This window comes from Musa acuminata, chromosome BXJ3-9 (assembly GCF_036884655.1).
Source record: "Musa acuminata AAA Group cultivar baxijiao chromosome BXJ3-9, Cavendish_Baxijiao_AAA, whole genome shotgun sequence".
NCBI lineage: Eukaryota > Viridiplantae > Streptophyta > Magnoliopsida > Zingiberales > Musaceae > Musa > Musa acuminata.
Genome location: NC_088357.1, coordinates 48,325,168 through 48,346,107, shown reverse-complemented (window position 1 = coordinate 48,346,107; position 20,940 = coordinate 48,325,168). Strand labels below are relative to the sequence as shown.

The window sequence follows — 20,940 nt, the reverse complement described above, 5'->3', positions numbered from 1 at the left end:
CGGACTCCACGTCACCACCTTTCCGGCACCCCTCTCCCTCTTCTTCCTGACATCTTCCTAAACGCCACTAATTCCTACCGAATCCTCCCTTAATTAGTCAACTGACTACCACCAGTGGTTGGTTTGACTTGGAAACTTCCAAACTGGCTGGCTCTGGTTGGGGTGGCGACATCATCCATGCATGCCGTCTGCTGCTCCCGGAGAGTTTTTACTTGATCTAACTTCTCTCCTCCGTCTGTGGACGAGTTCAACGTCAGACACTGCTTCTTTTTCTTCTCCGATTTCGTTTCTTGTGTCATCATACCATTGTGCACTCCATTGACCTGTTGTGTCTTTATATTTCACGTGAGAGTCCTCGGATTCTGCATCCATCCTCCTCCCTCTCTCTCTCTCTCCCTCTGATCTCTTCGCGTCCCTCCGACACATCACATCCGGTTCTGCTCTCACCATGTCTTCCTCTGATCTCCCCATGGGCGAGCAGTCATCCCGGAGAGAGCTGCACGGCCCGCGCCCGACTCCTCTCAAGGTTCGAAAGGACTCCTACAAGATAAGGAAACCTCCGATGGCCGCGCCACAACAGGCCGCACCGCCGCCTCAGCAGCGGCGGCCCATCATAATTTACACCGTCTCGCCCAAGGTCATCCACACCACTCCTACCGACTTCATGTCGGTGGTACAACGTCTCACGGGCGCCGCCGCAGCCGCCTCGTCGTTCTCTGCGCATGGTCCTTGCGATGCTTCTGTGCTGTCTCCTCGCATCGACGCCGCCGGGAAATTGTTCTCTCCGGCTGCTCGTTTAGCCACGTTCGAGAAGACAGCGCAGACTGCACACGGTTCGAGCGGCGAAAGGTTGACGAAGGGGGAGCAGAATCTAGCCGAGGTTCTGCTAGGGATCGACGGTGCTGGTGCGTCGACGTTGGACCGATCGGCTGGTCCGTTTCCAGGCATCTTGTCCCCGATTCCTTCTTCCCTGCCATGCATATCTCCCGACTTGTTCGCATCCTCCACCGCTCAGCAGCATCAGATTAACTTCTTCAACGAACTCAGCCCAGCGATCCAAAGCAACAGGAGCTTCATGGGGATCAACAGCTTCTTCCCCAGTCCCAACAACTTCCTATCCAGTGGAATCGTTCCTTCTCCCGCGTCTTACTGGGACCTCTTCAACCAGTACCAGTATTAAATCTCCGGGACCGCAGGGAGTCGAGGACACGCAACACGATCCCCGAGAAAGGAGAGAAAAGTGGTGTTTGGCTCCGCCAGCAGTAATTGCAGTTGAGACGTGCAGCTATCGAGAAAGTGATCGCACGGATAAGTAGGGCACGCATGTTGACGATATCAATGCCCTGTCTCTGACTCCACGTAATCTTACATCACGATGAACCGAAGCTTCTCATTCATGTTTCGATACAGTCAATTGGATTTGTTCTACGGCAATGTACTTATAATAATTAATTAGATGAAGCTCGCGGTGAAACCATGAGAAGCACAAGATTGGCCTACTTTAGTTCTTTTAGATCAATCTATCGAGCATTCCTTTTGGTACCCATGATTACATCCCATGGTTTGAGTTTATCTCGAGTTAGTTCAGTATACTGTTTCTACGTATTTATGGTTACTCGAAGATAGACATCGAGATTACTCGGAAATAGATATCCAGAAAAGTAGCTTAGACTTTGTACCCCTTCATCATACGGTTGTATCAATCAAGTGATTGCTATTCTATCAATGAATTCACCCACGTCATCGTCTCCCTATGCTATCCAGCATATAACGTACGTGTTAATGGGGCTAATTGGGTCAACGACTTGAACAGGTCGATGTATCAATCTGTGTTTACTGCATTTGACATTCGAGCTTGTTCTTTGTGACTTCTCTTCTTCGTTGCACTGAAGCAATCCGAAGGAAGAGTACAAACGCCATGACTCGCTCACAGTGGCTCCGCGGTGATGGGGTACTTGTTCTTGGGCATGCGAACCAGAGTAGCATGCAAGCTGCTGTCTTCATCCAGAGGTTTCCACCTGCAATCAAAGGTTCCATGTGAGTTCCATTTACTCGGAAGGAAACAGCTCTCGGTTGCTTCGATCTTCTACTTGTATCGGCATATCAGATGGTGGATGAAGATGCAGATCTCCAGCTTCGCCAAGTGCATTCCTGGACACATCCGCGGTCCGCTTCCGAACCCCAAGAAGCTGTATGGCTTCAGTGGTTTCTGCAGCAATCGTACAAGATGCATGAATGGTTCGGGTGTCAGCTGGAAACATGGCTCTGTTTCTCCGACTTACGTCGAATCTTGAAGGTTCAAATTTCTCGGGGTCGGGGAAGACATCTGCGTCATGGTGCATCGATACGACGTCCACATTCACTGACCAATCCGTCTTTATCGTATGACCTGAGGAATTCAAGAAACTTAGGGGTCAACTTGCTTCGGCAGAAATCGTACCTACGCAGGGTTTAATTTGCAGCTTCCAACCATCGACGGTGAAGTCCCGAGGTGCTTTTCTGGAAAACCAGGGTAGGATGGTGGCCTTTCTCAGTGTTTCATTTATCACCTGGGCTTCAAGAAGATGAAGGTGAGCGATTCAATGCAGTCGAGGTTCGTGAATGACTTGGATGATCTCACGCTCACCTTGTTGGTGTAAGGCATGCTATTGACTTCAGACCAGGTGAGATGTGAGCTGCCGTTTCTAGCATTTCGGATCCTACCGTGCTCTTCCTGCCAAGTATAGTCGTTCTGAGACTCCAGAATCAGTGTTGCAACATAACATTGAGTTCGCACTTACTCTGAGATTTTGCAGAGCATGGGGGTTCTCTCCCAGGAACTTGATGAGCCACGTAAGTGCAGCGGTGGTCGTATCATGGCCTGCGATAAGCAGAGTCAACACGTTGTCCTTCAGCTGCGTGTCGGTCAGCTTATTTGCATCATCACCGCCATCTTCGTCTTCTTTGCTGTGCTTTCTCACGAGGGTTTGCAGGAAATCGTGGTGCTCGTGTTCGCCGTTCCTCCTCCTGGAGATCATCGAGTCCAGCATCGCGTACATTCTGTTCCGAGCCTGCGCCATTCAAGCACCACGAGCATCATCATAGTTTGGTTTTCCTGTTGCTTGAATCTTCCACGGATCATGTGCATTACCTGTATGCCGCGGTGGAACGTCGTTCCAGGGATCTTGAGAGGCAAGGAGGAAAAGGTGGATGATATAAGCTTGAAATTTGCGCGAAACTCATCCTGCTCATCTCCGGCTGGCTCCAAGCTCATCATTATGCTGGTGATCACTTTGAGAGTGAACTGCCATCGGGAGAGGACGAGGAATTTACATGGAGAATCAAAGGTCTCAGTGCTTGAGCATCGATCTTCTTGGCTTACCGTGGATGCCTCCTCCAGGACCAACACCGGTCGCCCGGGCCACCCCTCCAGCGTCTTGATCGCCCAGTCATCGATGAATTGGAAGTGCCGCTTGAGCGAATCCACCGACAGGGGCTCAGCGATCAATCGGCGAAGCTGCTTGTGCTCCTCACCTGCCGTGGTGAGCAAGCTCGTGGGGCCGAGAACTTGCTTGCCTGCGTACGACAGGTTGAGGCTCACGCTTCCATCTTTTCCGGACAACAAGATTCTGCTCGCTTCCCTTCCGGTCACGAACACCGTAGGCCTTCCCAAGATGCTCGTCTTGAACACCCTTCCGTGACTGACGGCGAGGAACAGAGAGAAGCCATGGTCAAGATGCAATGTAGAGATCGAGACCGTAGATTGATTACAGAGCCTGTTCCAGGAATTCATGCAAACCTGCGCTGCCTCTTCTTGATGAAGCTGTAGATACCACAAGGGCTCGAGAAGTCGGACAGAAACGAGAGTGTCTCTCCTATCAGAGGCCAACCCATGTTCCCTGGGATTTTTCTCATCTCCATTTGGGGCTTCCACGATCGCAGCCATACGAAACCTGTGATTACGAGTACGAAGAACGATGCAAGGATCTGTGTGCCACTCAGGTCCATAACTTGCAACTCCAGAAGTGAGGTGCTCCGAAGGAACCCAACATGTATATATCGGCCCCGTGCTTTCGATTTCATGCATGGACGACTCCGTCTGAAGTGTTGCAGAGGATTTCTTCCTCGTTAATACCAATTGCCCCTGTCGTCGTTGTGATTCAAGCAGCTTAGTTATCTACCACGAGCATCTGTCTATAGCTGATACCGGTTGAAGAAGTTGATGCCTTCCGTTGTCAGCATCCTTCCTTCTCGTTACATTAGATAGGAATTTCTTGTTTGCATCGCTGGCTCGGTACACAACAAAGATTCAAGGAATCTAAGATGCCAGATGATGAATCCATGAGGCCGCCCATCACTCCACTGTCCCACCTCTCAGCCTGAACAGAGGCTGATCAAAGAGCAAACTGATGATTCACGGCGAATTTGCTAGCAAATCAGATAGTGGACACAAAGCAAGAGGTAATTCAGTTGTATGTCTGCATCACACACACACACACATCATGGAACATGGTGCAAGCTGATTCACGCTTGCTTTCCGGTTTGTTCATTTGTTTCCAGCACACATTGATCCAAAGGCTACACTCGAGCTTCTTGTTCATGAGCTTTGTTTGCTCTATGATCCTAAAGCAGAAAAGTCCCGTCCTAGGCAGGCAGATATGGTGAACAAGACTTTTTTATCTTTGGAATCCACTAGCTTGGTTAGTGGCCAAGCCATAGCTGGATTCCCAGCACAATCATTGGTGGATCAAGATCACCTGCTGCATGTAAGAATCCTTTATCTGACCGAGGGTCAATCTTCTACGATTTTGTATTGTTGGCAAAAGCAAGAGTCATCGTGTTGCTTTGACTGATTCCTGATCGACTTTTAGGACCTGCACAAAGGGATAAGATGAACTAAATGTTGTTGGCGAATTAATTCTTTCGAAATGATGAACTACAGCAGTTCTTCTGGTGCTGCTACCACACCATTCTGATCATCTTCTACCTATGCACAAAACATGCTCATGGCTTACCTACTAAAATAAGATATCCTAAAGCTGTGAATCATGCTGATGAGAGATAAGAAGCTGCACCTTATCTTATGACCAGAAAAGAAAAGACAAAGAAAAGGGACATGCACTTAAGCACTAGAGATGTTGAATTAGACAAACACTCGGTAGTCAATCTGAGGAGTCTCCACCCAGAAGAGATGGATCACAGGAAGACCACATACACGATTTGATTACAGCACCGACTGCTCGGGGAGCAGTGGGGGAAGGGACAAGAAGAGACAATTATTGAAGGCCTCCCCATTGCGAGTGGCTGGCAGTCGTGTGGAATGCATACTCCCTTCCCATTTAGTAATGCCACAGATGGTGTCCTGCAGCACCAGCCACCCTGGTGCTGGTCTATTCAGCAATCCATGAGCAAACCTGTACCAATAATATTTATGTTCATGTTGTCCTTGACATCGATTGGAGAACATGATGATATGACGCTTTAATCACCCTCCTTTGTGCGGCTGATACCTGTGAGACCAGTGGTAATATGGTTCTTAAAGCAAACCGAACAGAGGAAAGGAAATGCAGGGAGACAGAGGAAGGAAAGAAAGCATTAAAGCATATGTACACCAGTCTATCTGATTCCTTATGCTTACCCTAAAGAGTGAGCTTGGTCACCTCCTGAAACTTTCACGAACGGCATCATGTAATTAATGGAACTCCCAGAAATGGTCGGAAGAAACCACAAGTGCTCCTCATTCTTTCTACTGTTCTAGCCAGTTCATTCATGGAATCCATTTCATTAAGACTGTAGAACGTGTATCATTTAACTCCTAAGGCTCACAGACAATTCTTGTTTGCAGGAGATTGGTGAGTCCTTGACTTCTGAGCCTCCTTGTCCTTCGCTCCAAGCTTCTCAAAGTACATGTCCATGGAAATCTTGTAAGCTGCTACCACTACAAAGTTGCCTATCTCTCTGCCTTTATCTACCACTGTTCTGCTACATGCATCGGGACCCATCTTGTTTGATAATGCCATAGAGGTGTACCGGCGTCGCCCACTAGTTAGTGCCACCACCATCATCCGTCTTCACCATTATAAAGCCCTCGCCACGGCGTGTGTCTGCCACACTACTCTTCTACCACCCTTGCTTATTGTTTCTCCTTGCCGACGCACCCCATGGCCCTCGGTGACACCAAGCTTTCCCTCGAAGGCGTGGAAGGCCAAGCGCCCGACGTCGGGGAGCAAGACTACACCCAGCGGGCGCAGTGGCTGCGCGCGGCTGTCCTCGGGGCCAACGACGGGCTCGTCTCCACCGCATCGCTGATGATGGGAGTTGGGGCGGTGAAGGACGACCCTAAGGCCATGATCATCTCGGGCTTCGCCGGCCTCGTCGCCGGCGCATGCAGCATGGCCATCGGGGAGTTCGTCTCGGTGTACGCACAGCTGGATATCGAGGTGGCGCAGATGAAGCGGGAGCTACAGACGAAAGGCGACGGAGCAAGCGCCGATCGGCTGCCGAGCCCGGTGCAGGCGGCAGCCGCGTCGGCGCTGGCATTTTCGCTGGGGGCGGTGGTGCCGCTCCTGGCAGCCGGGTTCATAGGCAACTACAAGGTGAGGCTGGGGGTGGTGGCAGCGGCGGCCAGCGCAGCGCTGGTGGTGTTCGGATCCGTCGGGGCGGTGCTGGGCCGAGCTCCGGTGGGGAGGTCGTGCCTGCGGGCGGTGGTGGGGGGATGGGCGGCCATGGCCGTGACCTTCGGGCTCATGAGGCTCTTCAGCGTCAGTGCCCTTTGATCTCTCGTCCGCATGTCGTGGTGAGCTCAGAACTGTATGGGAGTAGTCTAAGCTGCCTCTCCTCCTAAGCTTGTTGGTGGAGGAATAAATGTTGTGGAGAAATGGGAAGCCAAATAGTAGCGAGTGTGATTTATGCACATCATCTCTTCATCAACGTTGTGCATGTGGTTTCTACCTCAAAATCACGTCCTCTTTCTTACCACGAGGCATCCGATCGGAGTGAGACGCTCGTATGCATGTCCTTCTTCACTCCTCTGCAGCTGATTCCCATGGAAATAACGTATATGTATATATAAATACGGCAATTCATTGTCAGCCATGATAATGCTAGTGGGAATCATAATCAGTGTAATGATAGAGTCGAAGGTGACAACATATTAAAGCTCCTCCTTTGCCCCTTTTCCTTTTCCGAGATAAGACAGCCACCTTGCAACCTTTTTCTTGACAGTGGTCGTGACGACAGAGTGTTTGAGATTCTCGGTTCATTTCTTTGATATCCTTCCGAATCAATGTTCGGAACGGACAAGTTATTGAGGTATTATCACAGTGATCGACTCCGAATCAGTTGTGGTTCGACTCTACTTGTTTCTCGGGGACAAAGAAACAGAGGTAGCAAATAGAGGTGAAGAGGCCCATGGAACATAAACCAACGCCTTCCTTCCGAGCAATATATATGGAGAATCTGAGATAAGAACAAGAAAGTCACTCATCTTTTCTTGGTTAATTATATATTATTTTATGTAATTAGTTATTTTTAGTATCTTAATTTTTATACTTTTAAAAATTATATTAGAATTCATATACTTATGAAAGTGAAATATTTAATCTCGTTTCTCCTCACATAATTGATTTTATTGACGAAAATATTAAACATACTCAATGATAAATCGAGGTAAGATAGAGTCGCTCAATGATAAATCCTATGATATTTTCATCAATAAAGTCGACGATGTGAGAAGAAATGATGTTAAATATTTTATTTTCATAAGTATAGGGATCTCAATATAATTCTTAAAAGTATAAGGATCGAAATACTAAAATTAATTAATTAAAAACTTTGATCCTTTATCCAACAACACATGTACCCATGAATTAAAAGCTACTGGTGGATCCGCGCTATCTCTCTCTCTCTTCAAAAAATATATATTTTTCTTTACAAATACTTGATTATTATTTACAATCTTATTTTATTTTTTAATTTCTAAATTATTCATATATATATATATATTATTTCTTTTTATTTTTATTTTTTCTCTGTTTCTTTTTCCTCGGGGACAACTAGTGGGATCGGAAGACGAGGATAAAATAAAAGACTATGGAAAAGAAAGAAAAAAAATAAATTTGGTAATATAAGATCATAAATAGTAAGATAATATTTTTATTATTTTTTAAAGAATCATCAATACCAATATCTTATGAATAGTGAAAAAAAGGGTAAATAGTGAGCTTCTAAGGGATGATTGTGATGTTGTGATTTGGGTTTTGGGCAGCCTATTATAAAAGGTGGATTCAAAGAGGATGGTGAAGCTCCCCAAACAAATCCCATTCTGTAACTTGTAAGATGTGAGATTTTGGCTTTTGTTTTCTTTAGATGTTTTGCACCCTTATTGATTCTGAATGTTTTCAGCAGAAATATCCATCCGTTTTTGTGACACATAAGAAGCACTCTCATAGCATGTCTTGTGGGATTTGCAGTGAAATTAATCCATCACAAAGGGAAATTAATCCAATGAAATATAACATGTATTGGTTTACGGGAGCTGTCGAGACATCGATTAGATTTGTATGGCCTGCTTGCTTGTGAGGAGTGTCGGATTCATGGGGCAAGCAAGCGTGGTTTCGATAGATATCACAGACTCCCTCCCTCTCTCCGTAGACTGTTGAGCATGGAAGATGATGGCATCAAATAAATGGGAGTAGTTTGGCTGTCACTGTTCAACACAGTCATACTGCAACCATGAGGAAGGATGACCTTTGCACCTCCACATTATTAATCACTCACCTTTGCCGAAGCTTATCCTGATTCATGCACTGGGTTGGGTCGATGGTGGCTACAACCTAAGCACAGAGACTTTGTCACTGTGCTCAGGTTGGATAAGCTTGATCAATAAAATAGATGATGTCTCAGAAGTCAGCAAAAGCTCAGCTTCCTGTAGAATACTCGAGTATTCTTTGTACTTTGTTTGGAGCAGTTGGGTGACTCGTTGATGATCTCAAACGCTTCCGTTTCTTTTGTGGTGAGAGTTGGTCGTCATTAGACAACATCATTCACCTCAGCACTGCATGAGGATCATGCAATGGACAACATGCATTTTATGTATACTTTATATCAACTGAGACAAGGAGAGAAGAAGAAGAAGAAGAAGAAGAAGAAGAAGAAGAAGAAGAAGTGGAGATGGCAGAAGAGCCTCATGCTCTTCTGTGAGGGCTCAATCAAAGCTCCCCTTACCATGTTCTTCTTTGCTACAAAGTTGAGGAGGCAATGGTATGGGTCCATATGTATAGTTGACCTCTCATTGTTGTACCACAGAAGCCTAAGATGGCATTGCAAAGTTGTGGTTGGGAGCAGGTAGCCTTAAATAACAGTACAAATACACATGGAGGTGTGTTTCTTGCTGCAATCATCACATCAGGGAGTAATTGCATTGTGAATGGCATCTGTGTGACAATGACTTTGGAGTAGCTGCTGATATCTTGTTCTCAACTTATGATTTTGAGGTAAAGCTTTTGACACACTATTATCATAACATAGCAAAACCCAATCATAGCACTGTGTCAATTTGTTCTTTTATGATTTTGAAGATATAAACACAGAAATAAAAAACATCTAATCTCCTATCAAAACAAAAGCAGACTAAAATCTTATAAATCTAAACAGAAAGCCAACAAGACAGAACATGGAAGCATGCAAATATTATCGTAAAACATATTTCTTGGATTAGTATCGTCTTTCGTACAAGATCCTTTAGCAACTTAAAAGAATAAAAAAATCATGAAAAAAAATCAGACGATTCATAGACTCTAAAGTAGGACTCAGAGGGTGCCAAAAAATTACTAAAAATTTGATTGCATAAGAACCAATTTGTAACTGTTTTTTTGCTCATTCAAATGTTATCAACTGGTAATGTATGAATACGTCATGCGATATGATACGCTTATGCCACCACCATGATAATATACAGAATGTAAGAGTCGTAACGATATAACTCGAGATGCATGTTATATCCCGTCACATGCGTGTTGAGAATGATAAACACACAATTGTGTACATACCGACATGACAGATACACAAAAAGATAAAAAAAAAACACAAAGATATATGACTCCAGATACTATAGAGAAAAAGTAAACATTTAGGTAATTTTAAAATTTTCTCATCTCAAATAATCATATTTTGAGTCATGAAACTATTGATCTCGAAACGTAAATATTTTTACGATTGCTCGATGTTCTTATAAAATAATTCTAAAATAATAATTAGTCATCAAAATAACTTCTTTTGCTTACATTGATGATCTCCCGTGAGCTATGGACCACACACCCACATCAAGCCGAATGAAGTGCTGCTTTAGGGCAATTATTGACCCAAATCCCTTTTGTGGGCCTCCACACCAATGATGTGTTTGGTACTACTAATTGAGGTGGATCCATGTTGGACCACTATACACTCACCTTCCTCTCCCTCGTGCGATTGATATTGGCACACAAATAATAGCTAAATCTTATTTATTCCATTGTTTAATCCCTCTTATCATTGGAACTATTGGTGGACATATAATTACAGTTTACTAATATCATATAATTATATATGTGTCCCGACACCCGATGAGTATCGTTAGTTCTACATTCTAAAATCATTGTTTTTCTTCTTTCTCTTTTCTCTAATGCACGCAAGGTGCTCGTTGAATTACTTGTAAAGCTTTTTTTTTCGCGAAACGTCAGGACTTGTCCGTCATTCGTTTTTCGAACTAATTAACTTTCTTTTTTGCAAGTCCTTCAGAACTTGAGTGAGGTTACAAACTGACTAATCTTTACGGATGTATATCGCAAGGGCACATCAAGATTTAGACAATCCCAGCTAAGTTCGAGAAGTTGACACAAGAATACTTCGCGACTTAGTTGACATCTTGATAGTACGATATAATCTTAATCAGAAGAGTTATCCAAAATAAAACTTGAACTCTTGAAGTCGTTTAAAGTGCTTCGATTGCAAATCTAACGTACTGTCAAGCTTTCCTCGTGACAATCCATGAGGTTTGGTGGATGTTTTGGCTCTTCATCTGCCTATTTATATGTGTCGATCATTGAATGGAAGCATCTTCTGTGGTCCTATTTGTTCTTTTGGTGCCTCAACTAAAGGAAGTTAAGAGTAAAGTACTCTTTCATCCATAATTTAGATATAAAACATCTACTAACCACAACTACATGACGATAAATAGACCTCCATCGTTGGGTCGTGTTCTTCTTCCTAATCCAAGGATGCCTACTTCGTGATCGCCCAGCAGCCGTTCGATCTCCGATCAAGGATCCAGATTCCTTGATCGCGTTAAGGCCATCGCCAGGCGAGGCCACCAACGGAGCCGTTATCCGAACGGACAGCGGGCGGCGGGCGGCGGGTGGCGGAAGAGGCGCGCGCAGTCCGTGGTTCCCGTCACGCGACGGTGCGGGTAGGCCCGCTCCTTAAAGGTCTCATACGAAACGGATGCTTATCGTCTTACCTTCTTCCGTCACCAGCCCTGCGATTGGCGGCTTTACACTATGGCCCATGTGGGTCCTACATATGTGTCGTCCCGTGAGGCCGACACTTAAGTGGCGCACGCGCCTACTTTCCCACCCTTACCCCTTCGCAAGACACCGCCTTCGGTGTGTGTGCGCGTGAGAGAGAGAGAGAGAGAGAGAGAGAGAGGAAGCGGCGATAAGGAAGGGATCCGGGGGGGGTTCTTGGAGGGACGATTCCTTTCTTGGGACCGACTCGAAGGTTCGGGTTTGCTGCGTGGAGTTGTGCGTTTCTTGGGGGCTCTTGCATCTCGATTCAAGACACTCGAGGTAGATTGTGGGTTCCGCTCATTTCTTTTTCGTCCAGCGATTATAGATTGAGAGCTGTGTGCATTATCGACGTCTTTCTTGGGAGAATTTCGCACATACTTGGAAAGAACCGCTTGGTATTTCGGGGGTTTTGACTGAAATTTGGTGTTTTCTTGGATCATCTCGCGATTGGGTTGGGGGTTTTGCGGAGAAGCCTCGAGGCCTGGTGTTTTGAACGCTAAAGGTCCGATCTCGGAGTTGTTTTGTCTTCATCGCGTCTTTCTGATTTTTCCCCGTTGATCTCTCACTTAGCTCGAGGTGATCATGAGAAGTTGTGAAATTGTTTGATTTGGTGGTTCCGTTCCCTTGATCTGGAAAATACATCGCCCATTTGTGAGGTTATTTTGTTGCCTGTGACTTCTTCCTAGGGTTCGCTGCATGTCGACACTGGTTGCGGAGCTGGAACTGGATGAGTTCCCTGCGCCAACGTCTGATTGCTAAAATGAGATGAGGGCGAGACTAGTTCTTTGTGTCCATGATTCATGCCGGGCGATTCTGCCCACCTAAGCCCCTGTTTTTAGGGGAAGGAGAGAGAGATTACCATAAACGTGGTCACTTGGTGTCTCATGTGGTCGGTTCTCATGGCAAACTAAAAGAAAAAAAAATATTTTATGCAATCTTTTAACCTCTTTTGTTTTCTTAATTACGAAGCTAATCATTGACTTTTCATCTTAGATCAAGAATTTACTAGTGATTTTATATCAGATCGTTTGCATTCAAGCCAAATGTGTTTCATGTTTTGAATTCCTTCTCTTTTCATTCTTATTATAACTCTTGGAAACTGAATTGATATGACTTTATTCAAAAGAGAGACATTAAGTTTTGAAGCCTTATACAGGAGTTTTGCTGTGATAACTAATTCACATAAGTAGCTCCAATTTAGATGGATGTTCACCGACTTTGTTATTGGAAAACATAAATCTATCGAGGGCAGGTGATGGACCTATGCAATGTTCTTAATCTTTCTTTACCATGCATTACATTGGCTCTCTGTGATCATGGCATAGGTCGTCTCATCTTTGTAACCATTTGTTTTTGTGCAATTAAATCGTGATATTTTGTGATAACGTCCTTTTGTTTCCAAGGTAATGCGGCTGATGACTAGTTGGAAGCTTAGATCATTGAACTATATAAGTTAATGAATTATGCTGATTTCTTGGACAATCCACTCAATCACTGGTTCTGTTTTGGCAGCCATATAATCCTTTGAGACTGAGCACGTGAAACCTTTTGTGGCTCGTGGATACATTAAATCCTTGGCAAGGTAATGAGATTAAAGTTTTGCCTGTTCAAACATCTGCTTTTATATATGCTTTCCAAGACCACCTCATTGATCCCTTGTCACTGTACTGCTAGCCCCTTGTATGTGCAACAGCTCTGTTCTGCATACGTATCTACTTAAAGTCAGCCCAGATGTCGTTTCGTAGGATAGTTCGTGATGTAAGGGATAGCTTTGGTAGTTTGTCAAGGCGAAGTTTTGAAGTGAGACTTTCAGGAGTTCTGGGTCATCATAAAGGAAAATCTTATAGTTCTGAGAATGAGCCACATGATTTCTCTCAAATTACCCAACAGAGCCACTGGGCTACCCTTCCTCCTGAGCTACTTCGTGATGTGATTAGAAGGTTGGAGGAAAATGAAGCGACGTGGCCATCACGGAAGCATGTTGTAGATTGTGCTGGTGTGTGCAGGGCATGGAGGGAGATGTGTAAAGAGATTGTTAGAAGTCCAGAGTTTTGTGGGAAGCTTACTTTTCCGATATCACTAAAACAGGTAATATTTTTATCCTGACCAAGTTACTAGTGACACAATAGATGTGAGACAACGTCACACATCTTTAAGTCTGGGAGTTGCTTTTGTTACACTTATTAAAATTTCAATACTTCATTGATTTCTGGCTTTTTGTTTGTGCAGCCTGGACCTCGAGATGGGATGATCCAGTGTTTCATTAAAAGGGACAAGTCAAAATTAACTTATCATCTTTATCTGTGTCTTAGTCCTGGTAAGCTTGCTCTTCATTGATAAATTCTCCAAACAAGTAGTACATATAAGTTTCGTTTACATGTTCCCCATTACACGGGGCATTCCCATGTGACGTGCAAAACAGGCATGTGTAGAGATATGAACAATTTATTCTTTTATAAAGGACATTTCCACCATATCATATTAAGGTTTGCCTGTTTTCTTTGTGGTCAATTAAATAAAGACAAAGAAATTCTTCGGTGATTTAGTCTTAAGTCGTGCCCCTTTTCCAATCAAGTTTACAACTGACCATGTTGGTAGCCTGCTTAATGAAAAGGTTGACTTTGGGTTTCTTATTTCCGTTTATCTAAACCGATTTAGGCAACAAGTAAATATAGGTGTCATTCACCATTTTATGGAGTTAGGATTCCTTCCACGCAAGATATAACTTGTTCTTTTAGCTGTCTCCACGGTGATAACCACTTTATGAAATGGTTTTTAACAAATATCCTAGGTGCAGATTCTCTTCATACTATCCTAAATAAATAAATAAAATTCCTTATATGTTGTTACTCTTAATTGTGCTTACTCTTCGGTTTGGTTTATGATTCTATGGTTCCGACATTGCTGTTTCTATTCTGGTGCTTCATAATAATATCTTATTCTTCATGTCATCGATCTCAACTAATTTTTTTTATGTCATTTACTATATGTTGGTCTGTGCTGTGTGTATCTACACTATAGGGATTATGTGCATATCTTTCTTTTCGTAAGTTTGTTCCACTCCATATTGCATTACTTTATCTTAGAAAGGTCAATGCATTTTATATTTCATCTAGTTTCATTTTATTATTTTCTGATTTTATTCATTGTTATGTGTTTTTATTATTTTTTATCCAGAGATTTCATGCTTTTTGCTTGTACAATTTACTTATGGTATGATAGGGTGGGCTTATTTCTTTCCTTGGGTTCCAACCCTCGGGCACCAAATGGAACTACCGGCTTGGATCCTGCTCATTGTTCTGGATGCCAAGAAGAGCCACGTGACCGACACGTGTGTGGGCAACACACTTCCAAAGTAGATTCTACAAACATAGGGCTTTGTGTTGGGACATAAGTTTGTGTATTTTATCTGCTAAACATTCTACGCTAAATACCAGAAGCATCTTCGATCCTGTATGCCGATTTTTTTCCTTTTAAGTAGATATTGTTATTTCTTGGTCACAATAACGATGATAAATATCTGCTCAGGTAACTACAATATTGTTTATCCCTTATATTTGATGCAATTATTGTCATCCTTTCACCTTTTCCTAACATAGCCAGCCACTCTTTCTTCTATAAATTCTTGTGCTTCATCAGTTTTTCTGTAAAAGTGTGATCTCCTTGTACAAACTCTTCATGTATTTTGTCGTATATGCAGAGCTAACGTTCAAGTTGGGAATTTAGGCTGGTTTTTTCCTTATGCTGATCAATCTCCCTAGGGATTTCATCGCTGTAGATTATCCTTCCATTAGCCAATTTTTAATTTCGCCTGTGTTCCGTTTTTTTTTCCAATGGTGCAAGAAATTATTTTTCTTTGCATATATTGTCTTTGTTTTGTTTTTGAAATTTAATGATTTTCTTTTTTTGTTGAATTTCTTATGTAGCTGTGCTTGTTGAGAATGGGAAGTTCCTCCTATCAGCTAAAAGGAACCCAAGGACAACCTGTACAGAATATGTCATTTCAACGGATGCTGGTAACATATCAAGGTCAAGCAGCACCTACGTCGGAAAGTTGAGGTACTGGATTTTAATTGTAAAATCTTTCTCTATAAATTGAACTAGAGGCGAGAATCCTAAATTTGGTTGCTTCCTTCTGGCATTCATCATAGGTCAAATTTTATTGGCACCAAGTTCAGGATCTATGACACCCAGCCTCCATACAATGGGGCTGCTCTGTGTCCTCCGGGACGAACAAGCAGCAGGTTTTACTCCAAGAAAGTCTCTCCCAAGGTCCCGTCAGGCAGCTACCCCATAGCTCAGGTAACTTACGAACTGAATGTCCTAGGCACACGAGGACCACGCCGAATGCACTGCATCATGCACTCTGTTCCCGCATCAGCCCTAGAGCCTGGCGGCGTCGTCCCTGGCCAACCTGACAACCTAGTTGCATGCTCCTTGGAGGATTCCTTCCGCAGCATGTCATCCCTTTCCTCCGTCATGGACCGATCTTTAGATTTCAGCAGCTCTCGCTTCTCTGCCACTTCCGCCGGCGGAGCTCAAGAGGGGTTTGAGGCTACTACCGATACGAAGGAGAGACCGTTGGTGCTGCGGAACAAACCCCCCAGGTGGCATGAGCAGCTGCAGTGCTGGTGTCTTAACTTCCGGGGCCGGGTGACCATCGCCTCCGTGAAGAACTTCCAGCTCATAGCTGCAACACAGCCTGCTGCGGTTGGCCCCCCGACGACGACGACGGCTCAGCCGTCTGGATCAGGTCATGATAAGATTATACTGCAGTTTGGCAAGGTGGCAAAGGATACGTTCACCATGGACTACCGGTACCCACTTTCAGCCTTCCAGGCTTTTGCCATCTGCCTAAGTAGCTTTGACACCAAGTTGGCTTGTGAATAGAACGAGAATCGATGGTATAAAATGAGAGGCAACAACACGCTACTCTGCATGTCACCTTGTGTTGTAATTCTTGTTGGTTATTGTACGATTACGAGTTCTCGATTCCTACGAGCTGCTTCGGGTGTTGAAGGCCTACTATGCATGCTGTGCTACTTGTGTACGTCACTTGGAAATATCTTCCTTTGGTAGGTTGTAAGAGAAGGTTAAAATACATGTTCATTCTATAATTACGAACCTTCCAAATATTAAATTCCAATTAAAAGATATTTATTATACGAAGCTGTGGTTATATATATATATATATATATATATATATATATATATATATATATATATATATATATATATATATATATATATATATATATATATAGCATCGTGGATAGCATGTTTCGGATGGGGCTACGGTTGAGGGAACAACCGACCATTCTCCTCCTCTTCGTGTAATTGCCTCGAGATCCCAACGCCTCCTCCTCCTCCTCCAATCCCTCCTCCCACCCCGCGGTTGCGCCTCGCCTGTTCAAGATGTCGCATGGCGACAGTATCCCATTCCATTCCTCCTCCCAGTCGGACATCGACGAGATCGAGAACCTCATCAACTCCGACGCCCTCTCCGCCACCGTCCCCACCGCCCGCCCTCCCAGCCCTCCCCGCGCATCCTTCCCCTCCGCCGCCCTTGCCCCTCCGTACCAGAAGGTGCCACGCTCCTTCTACCTGCCACTTCCTCCACCGCCAGTCGACCCCTCCGCCGCCGGCCCACGCCCGGGTGGTGGGGTTGCCGCTGACGGCTTCGGTTCGCCGACGGACACCCTCACCGAGCCCGTGTTGGATACGGTAAAGCGGGATCTAACGCGGATCGTTATCAATCTGAAACTGGTGGTGTTCCCCAATCCGTTCAGAGAGGATCCCGGGAAGGCGCTGAGGGATTGGGATCTATGGGGGCCCTTCTTCTTCATCATCTTCCTCGGGCTCACCCTGTCATGGTCGGCGTCCGTGAAGAAGGTAATTGAACGCCGGATCTTCCTACATTTTCTTCTTAATCGTTTATAACTCGGATAAATAATTATTGGTGATGATGCCATGTTTTCTTCATCTGAATACATCAGTAGATGGGAATACTGAAGATAAATGAGTCTAAAAAATGTATTCTAATTTTTTTTGGTTCTTGACAAGATATCTATTCCCTTTGAATTGAATCGGTGATCGGAAGCCCAATCAGAATTAGGGAAGCTCTTTCCCTCGTATTAGTTTCTCTGATAGTTTAGTGCCATGTTTTCGAACGCGATATCAGGGAAGCTCCATTGCCGATGGCTTACATGTCCTGCATCTTCTTTATACTTTGTTACAGTCCCAAGTCTTTGCCGTTGCATTTGCGGTCCTTGCTGCCGGTGCCGTGATCCTGACGATGAACGTTTTGCTTCTGGTAAGCAGTTCACATTTGCTCCATTATTTGCAGCATGAGTTCCAACATCTTTTCTTTGATCGTGTTCCTTCACTCTAACAGGGTGGGCGCATCATCTTCTTTCAGAGTCTGAGTCTTCTTGGCTACTGCCTCTTCCCTTTGGACATTGGAGCTCTAATTTGCTCGCTGAAAATTAATGTTGTAGTCAAGATAATTGTGGTGTCAATAACATTGGCATGGAGCTACTGGGCAGCATATCCATTTATGAGCGCCGCGGTTGATCCAAGAAGAAAGGCATTGGCCCTCTACCCGGTTTTCCTCATGTATATATCTGTTGGCTTTTTTATCATCGCAATAGATTAGGGAATCCGAAGATGATGATGATGATGATGATGGCGTGGTTGACAACATGGCTTCTGGGCTTCAAGTGCCTTTTTCATGGAACCAGCAAGAGATATGGGCTTCGTAGTAGTCTTAGATTGATTGCGGATTTGGGGAGCTAATTTCCTCGTCGATTCAAAGTTCTAATACGTGTTGTCTTGTGAATTATTTTGACGTCGAATATACAGCAAAATAATAGAATTATTATGCAGTGTCTGTTACGCTGCGGCAGTCTCTACTGAAGCAAGACATCCCGAGTTGCCCTCGAGGAGATTAAGCTAAGGTCCATCGATGCTTCTTCCGAGTCTGGACACGTGCGCTTCCCGACGATGCGGGAGTAGTAGAAGTTTTATGGTAGCCTCATAATCGGATCCGGGTCGACTTCATCGTATCGCTAACGATTATAATCGGATCGATTCGAGGATCCATCAAACGTCTCATCGCAGCATCCGAACCGACACTGTATAACGCACTCTCTCTCTCCCGAGGGCAGTTTGTTCGTTTCGAGGGATTGGGAGAGAGGCGAGAGAGAAGTCCCAGCCAAGCCCTATCGATGTCTCTCCGGCGGATGCGGTTGAATCTTCAAGATCCCTAGGCGATCCCTCGCCGCTGTCGCTATAGGTAATTTCTGGCGATCCGTGTTAGATTTCGCGTTCAATGGGATCTCATTCCCCCTTTTTTTTTGTGGATGAAATGGACGATTCCCTTTTTGTTACGGAAGAAAATATTGCAATTCGTTGAATTCCGTGATCTTTGTTGTTTCTTGGACACGATGACTCATTATGGTGTAGAATGGATGATAAAGATACAAGGGTTTGGGTTCGGGATCTCATGATCGCTATGGTTTCTCGGACTCTGATTTTTCTTGCTCGGTTGTTTTGTGCGTTTGTCTGTGTTGCGTTTACGTGATGATGTAGAATGGATGATAAAGATCGAGGGTTTTTTGGTTTCGGATCTATGATCTTTGTGGCTTCATGGAATCTTTGACTCTCGTGCCGTGTTTTGTATGTTTCTTGGTGTTGTGTTTACGTGATGATGTGATATTGATCGAGGTTTTGGAAGGGTTTACTTCTAGAAGAAAGTTGATTCTTCTGCTATTTGATTTGCGCGGAGGACGAAGGAATGATGGTGGAGCCTTTTAAAGCTATAGGGCATGAGATCTTCAAGGTAGTTTCTCTAAGTGTGTGGGATTTTGTGCAATCAATTTCATCCAATCTAAGATTCTTGACGTGTTCACAGAATGATCTTCTTCTTCTCTAAGTGTGTGGGATTTTGTGCTATCAATTTCGACCAATCTAAGATTCTTGATGTGTTTACAGAATGATCTTTTCTTCTTCAGTTAGTCCAACAGTTGTCATGTTTCTATCCAAGAACCATGTTCTTTTACTTTTTTCGTTCTCTTCCTTTGGATCTTGTCTTATTACATATTTGTTTATAGCTTATGCTGATGAGATTGGCGTCTGAGCTTTGTGACATATTCATTTTCAGAACATGACCTTCTGTCAGTGTTATACAGGGGTACAGAAATATTCAACCAAGTGTTTGGTATTTGCCATCTGCTTTATTTTCAATTAAAAGATCAGCATTGTGATTTTTCCGGATTCTGAATATGTATGTATTCTTCCCTCGTTTATGTTTCTTTTGCAACTATGATTGGGTGTGTTTCTTTTTTTTTTATCTCTGCTTGTGAATCTAGATATACATCAGTGTTGCCGCTATTCGTTTCTTAAATGCATAAGCAACTCCGGCATGTTTCAGAAATTGTGGCACTCTGAGTGGACTTAGGAAAATGAGACAAGCTATAATCCAGGAGGTAATAAGAAGGTCATATCTAGCACTTATCCACTGACATCTAAGGATATCATGTATTCTTCATATTTGCACCATTGGGCTAATTGAGAATAGGGTGGTGAAAAATTTAGGGGATTGAGCTTTGTATTTATAAAGTGAAATAAATATATACATTAACTGCTCAATTCTATGTCAAATGCTAGCTTAGCTGCCCTGGCAGGACTTGAACTTGTTTTCCAATGAAAATTAGAAACAATACAAACGATCAAGGGCAGTGATGACATTCAATGAGGGTATCATTTTAAATCGATTGTATTAGTTTGTAAACTTGCTTTCGATTTCCTGAGATCTTGTGTAGTACTACTTTACATGATGATGATAAAGTGAATTTTTTTTACATGGTTACAAGTGCAGATTTTTTATGCCTGTAAGAACCATAACTGACTTGTCAATATCTTGCAATGCATATGCAACCCCAGATCTTTGTTTTGGGTTAATTAAACAAAGAGAGATTTTTTTACAAGGGCATAAGGGTGACCGAGTGGGTGATTTTTTTTATTGTTGTGCTAAATAGATCTGCTTGTATGTTGTTCAAAGAGAGAATATTATTTATATTTTCTAATTGTATATGATCGAAGTCAATGTAGCGTGATTATTTTATCAGGTGGTTCTGGAATTTAATGATTAGATATAATTCCTCTCTTAAATCACGGTTCTTATGTATTTGATTATTGTGTTTTGCTGTAAGCCTTTTCTTAATATTACTGGGACAGTTAGTTGATAGAATCAAAAAGTAATTTGATACTGGAAAAGTTATTTGCAGAAAATAATTTTACTGTGTCTGTTAAACATAAGTGATAATTTTATAGTAAGATCTTAATGTCTCACGTAGCATCCCACCGTTGTGGACAGTGGCGTCGAAGGCTTAATTGCCGCGTTCTCCTGAATTTTGTG

The 20,940-nt window shown here is 43.6% G+C and overlaps 5 protein-coding genes across 13 annotated transcripts; 4 read left to right on the top strand and 1 right to left on the bottom strand.

The window, feature by feature from the left end:
- Positions 1–179: 179 nt before the first annotated feature.
- LOC135649778 (protein MKS1-like) lies at positions 180–1,489 on the top strand. Its single transcript, XM_065168570.1, has one exon. The coding sequence runs from the start codon at positions 449–451 to the stop codon at positions 1,178–1,180; it is 732 nt and encodes a 243-aa protein (XP_065024642.1). The 5' UTR covers positions 180–448; the 3' UTR covers positions 1,181–1,489.
- A 32-nt stretch (positions 1,490–1,521) lies between these two features.
- Positions 1,522–5,785, bottom strand: LOC135649775 (abscisic acid 8'-hydroxylase 3-like). Of its 3 annotated transcripts, XM_065168564.1 has the most exons (10): positions 5,618–5,785; positions 5,195–5,489; positions 3,362–4,853; positions 3,131–3,283; positions 2,781–3,050; positions 2,627–2,713; positions 2,471–2,549; positions 2,283–2,389; positions 2,091–2,209; positions 1,522–2,018 (listed from the first exon to the last, which is right to left on the bottom strand). In XM_065168564.1, the coding sequence occupies exons 3-10, from the start codon at positions 4,064–4,066 to the stop codon at positions 1,928–1,930; spliced, it is 1,611 nt and encodes a 536-aa protein (XP_065024636.1). In that variant the 5' UTR covers positions 4,067–4,853; positions 5,195–5,489; positions 5,618–5,785; the 3' UTR covers positions 1,522–1,927. The 3 variants fall into 3 exon arrangements, 2 of the variants coding, with proteins under 2 accessions (XP_065024636.1, XP_065024637.1); XM_065168565.1 differs by lacking the exons at positions 5,195–5,489; positions 5,618–5,785 and having other exon boundaries at positions 1,536–2,018; positions 3,362–3,680; positions 3,779–3,912; XR_010501395.1 differs by lacking the exons at positions 1,522–2,018; positions 2,091–2,209; positions 2,283–2,389 and having other exon boundaries at positions 2,492–2,549; positions 2,627–2,699.
- A 10-nt stretch (positions 5,786–5,795) lies between these two features.
- LOC135649779 (vacuolar iron transporter homolog 1-like) lies at positions 5,796–6,892 on the top strand. The gene has a single exon (XM_065168571.1). It carries the CDS (start codon positions 6,141–6,143, stop codon positions 6,753–6,755), a length of 615 nt encoding a protein of 204 aa, XP_065024643.1. The 5' UTR covers positions 5,796–6,140; the 3' UTR covers positions 6,756–6,892.
- Positions 6,893–11,222: 4,330 nt separating this feature from the next.
- Positions 11,223–16,547, top strand: LOC135649690 (tubby-like F-box protein 8). Of its 3 annotated transcripts, none has more exons than XM_065168338.1 (6): positions 11,223–11,422; positions 13,035–13,104; positions 13,197–13,610; positions 13,752–13,839; positions 15,449–15,581; positions 15,674–16,547. In XM_065168338.1, the coding sequence occupies exons 3-6, from the start codon at positions 13,254–13,256 to the stop codon at positions 16,410–16,412; spliced, it is 1,317 nt and encodes a 438-aa protein (XP_065024410.1). In that variant the 5' UTR covers positions 11,223–11,422; positions 13,035–13,104; positions 13,197–13,253; the 3' UTR covers positions 16,413–16,547. The 3 variants fall into 3 exon arrangements, with proteins under 3 accessions (XP_065024410.1, XP_065024409.1, XP_065024411.1); XM_065168337.1 differs by lacking the exon at positions 11,223–11,422 and adding an exon at positions 11,520–11,801; XM_065168339.1 differs by lacking the exons at positions 11,223–11,422; positions 13,035–13,104; positions 13,197–13,610 and adding an exon at positions 11,520–11,801.
- A 259-nt stretch (positions 16,548–16,806) lies between these two features.
- On the top strand, positions 16,807–20,691 carry LOC135650101 (protein YIP4b-like). 5 transcript variants are annotated; one of them, XR_010501462.1, is made up of 4 exons: positions 16,807–17,414; positions 17,761–17,835; positions 17,917–18,816; positions 19,954–20,691. XR_010501462.1 is itself a non-coding variant. In XM_065169241.1 (3 exons), exons 1-3 carry the CDS (start codon positions 16,938–16,940, stop codon positions 18,175–18,177), a joined length of 813 nt encoding a protein of 270 aa, XP_065025313.1. In that variant the 5' UTR covers positions 16,807–16,937; the 3' UTR covers positions 18,178–19,799. The 5 variants fall into 5 exon arrangements, 1 of the variants encoding a protein (XP_065025313.1); XR_010501461.1 differs by lacking the exon at positions 19,954–20,691 and adding an exon at positions 19,712–19,827; XR_010501460.1 differs by lacking the exon at positions 19,954–20,691 and adding an exon at positions 19,274–19,827.
- The last annotated feature ends 249 nt before the right edge of the window (positions 20,692–20,940 follow it).

What these genes read in the sequence shown, in the direction of transcription:
- LOC135650101 (XM_065169241.1), top strand. Translation starts at nt 16,938, where the DNA reads ATGTCGCATGGCGACAGTATCCCATTCCATTCCTCCTCCCAGTCGGAC. An exon ending in GGTCGGCGTCCGTGAAGAAG is followed by an intron (nt 17,415 to 17,760) that starts GTAATTGAACGC and finishes ACTTTGTTACAG; the next exon opens with TCCCAAGTCTTTGCCGTTGC. An exon ending in CGATGAACGTTTTGCTTCTG is followed by an intron (nt 17,836 to 17,916) that starts GTAAGCAGTTCA and finishes TCACTCTAACAG; the next exon opens with GGTGGGCGCATCATCTTCTT.
- LOC135649690 (XM_065168338.1), top strand. Translation starts at nt 13,254, where the DNA reads ATGTCGTTTCGTAGGATAGTTCGTGATGTAAGGGATAGCTTTGGTAGT. An exon ending in TTCCGATATCACTAAAACAG is followed by an intron (nt 13,611 to 13,751) that starts GTAATATTTTTA and finishes TTGTTTGTGCAG; the next exon opens with CCTGGACCTCGAGATGGGAT. An exon ending in TTATCTGTGTCTTAGTCCTG is followed by an intron (nt 13,840 to 15,448) that starts GTAAGCTTGCTC and finishes TTTCTTATGTAG; the next exon opens with CTGTGCTTGTTGAGAATGGG.
- LOC135649779 (XM_065168571.1), top strand. Translation starts at nt 6,141, where the DNA reads ATGGCCCTCGGTGACACCAAGCTTTCCCTCGAAGGCGTGGAAGGCCAA.
- LOC135649778 (XM_065168570.1), top strand. Translation starts at nt 449, where the DNA reads ATGTCTTCCTCTGATCTCCCCATGGGCGAGCAGTCATCCCGGAGAGAG.
- LOC135649775 (XM_065168564.1), bottom strand. Translation starts at nt 4,066, where the DNA reads ATGCATGAAATCGAAAGCACGGGGCCGATATATACATGTTGGGTTCCT. An exon ending in TCCTGGAGGAGGCATCCACG is followed by an intron (nt 3,284 to 3,361) that starts GTAAGCCAAGAA and finishes TCCCGATGGCAG; the next exon opens with TTCACTCTCAAAGTGATCAC. An exon ending in TCGGGACTTCACCGTCGATG is followed by an intron (nt 2,390 to 2,470) that starts GTTGGAAGCTGC and finishes TGAATTCCTCAG; the next exon opens with GTCATACGATAAAGACGGAT.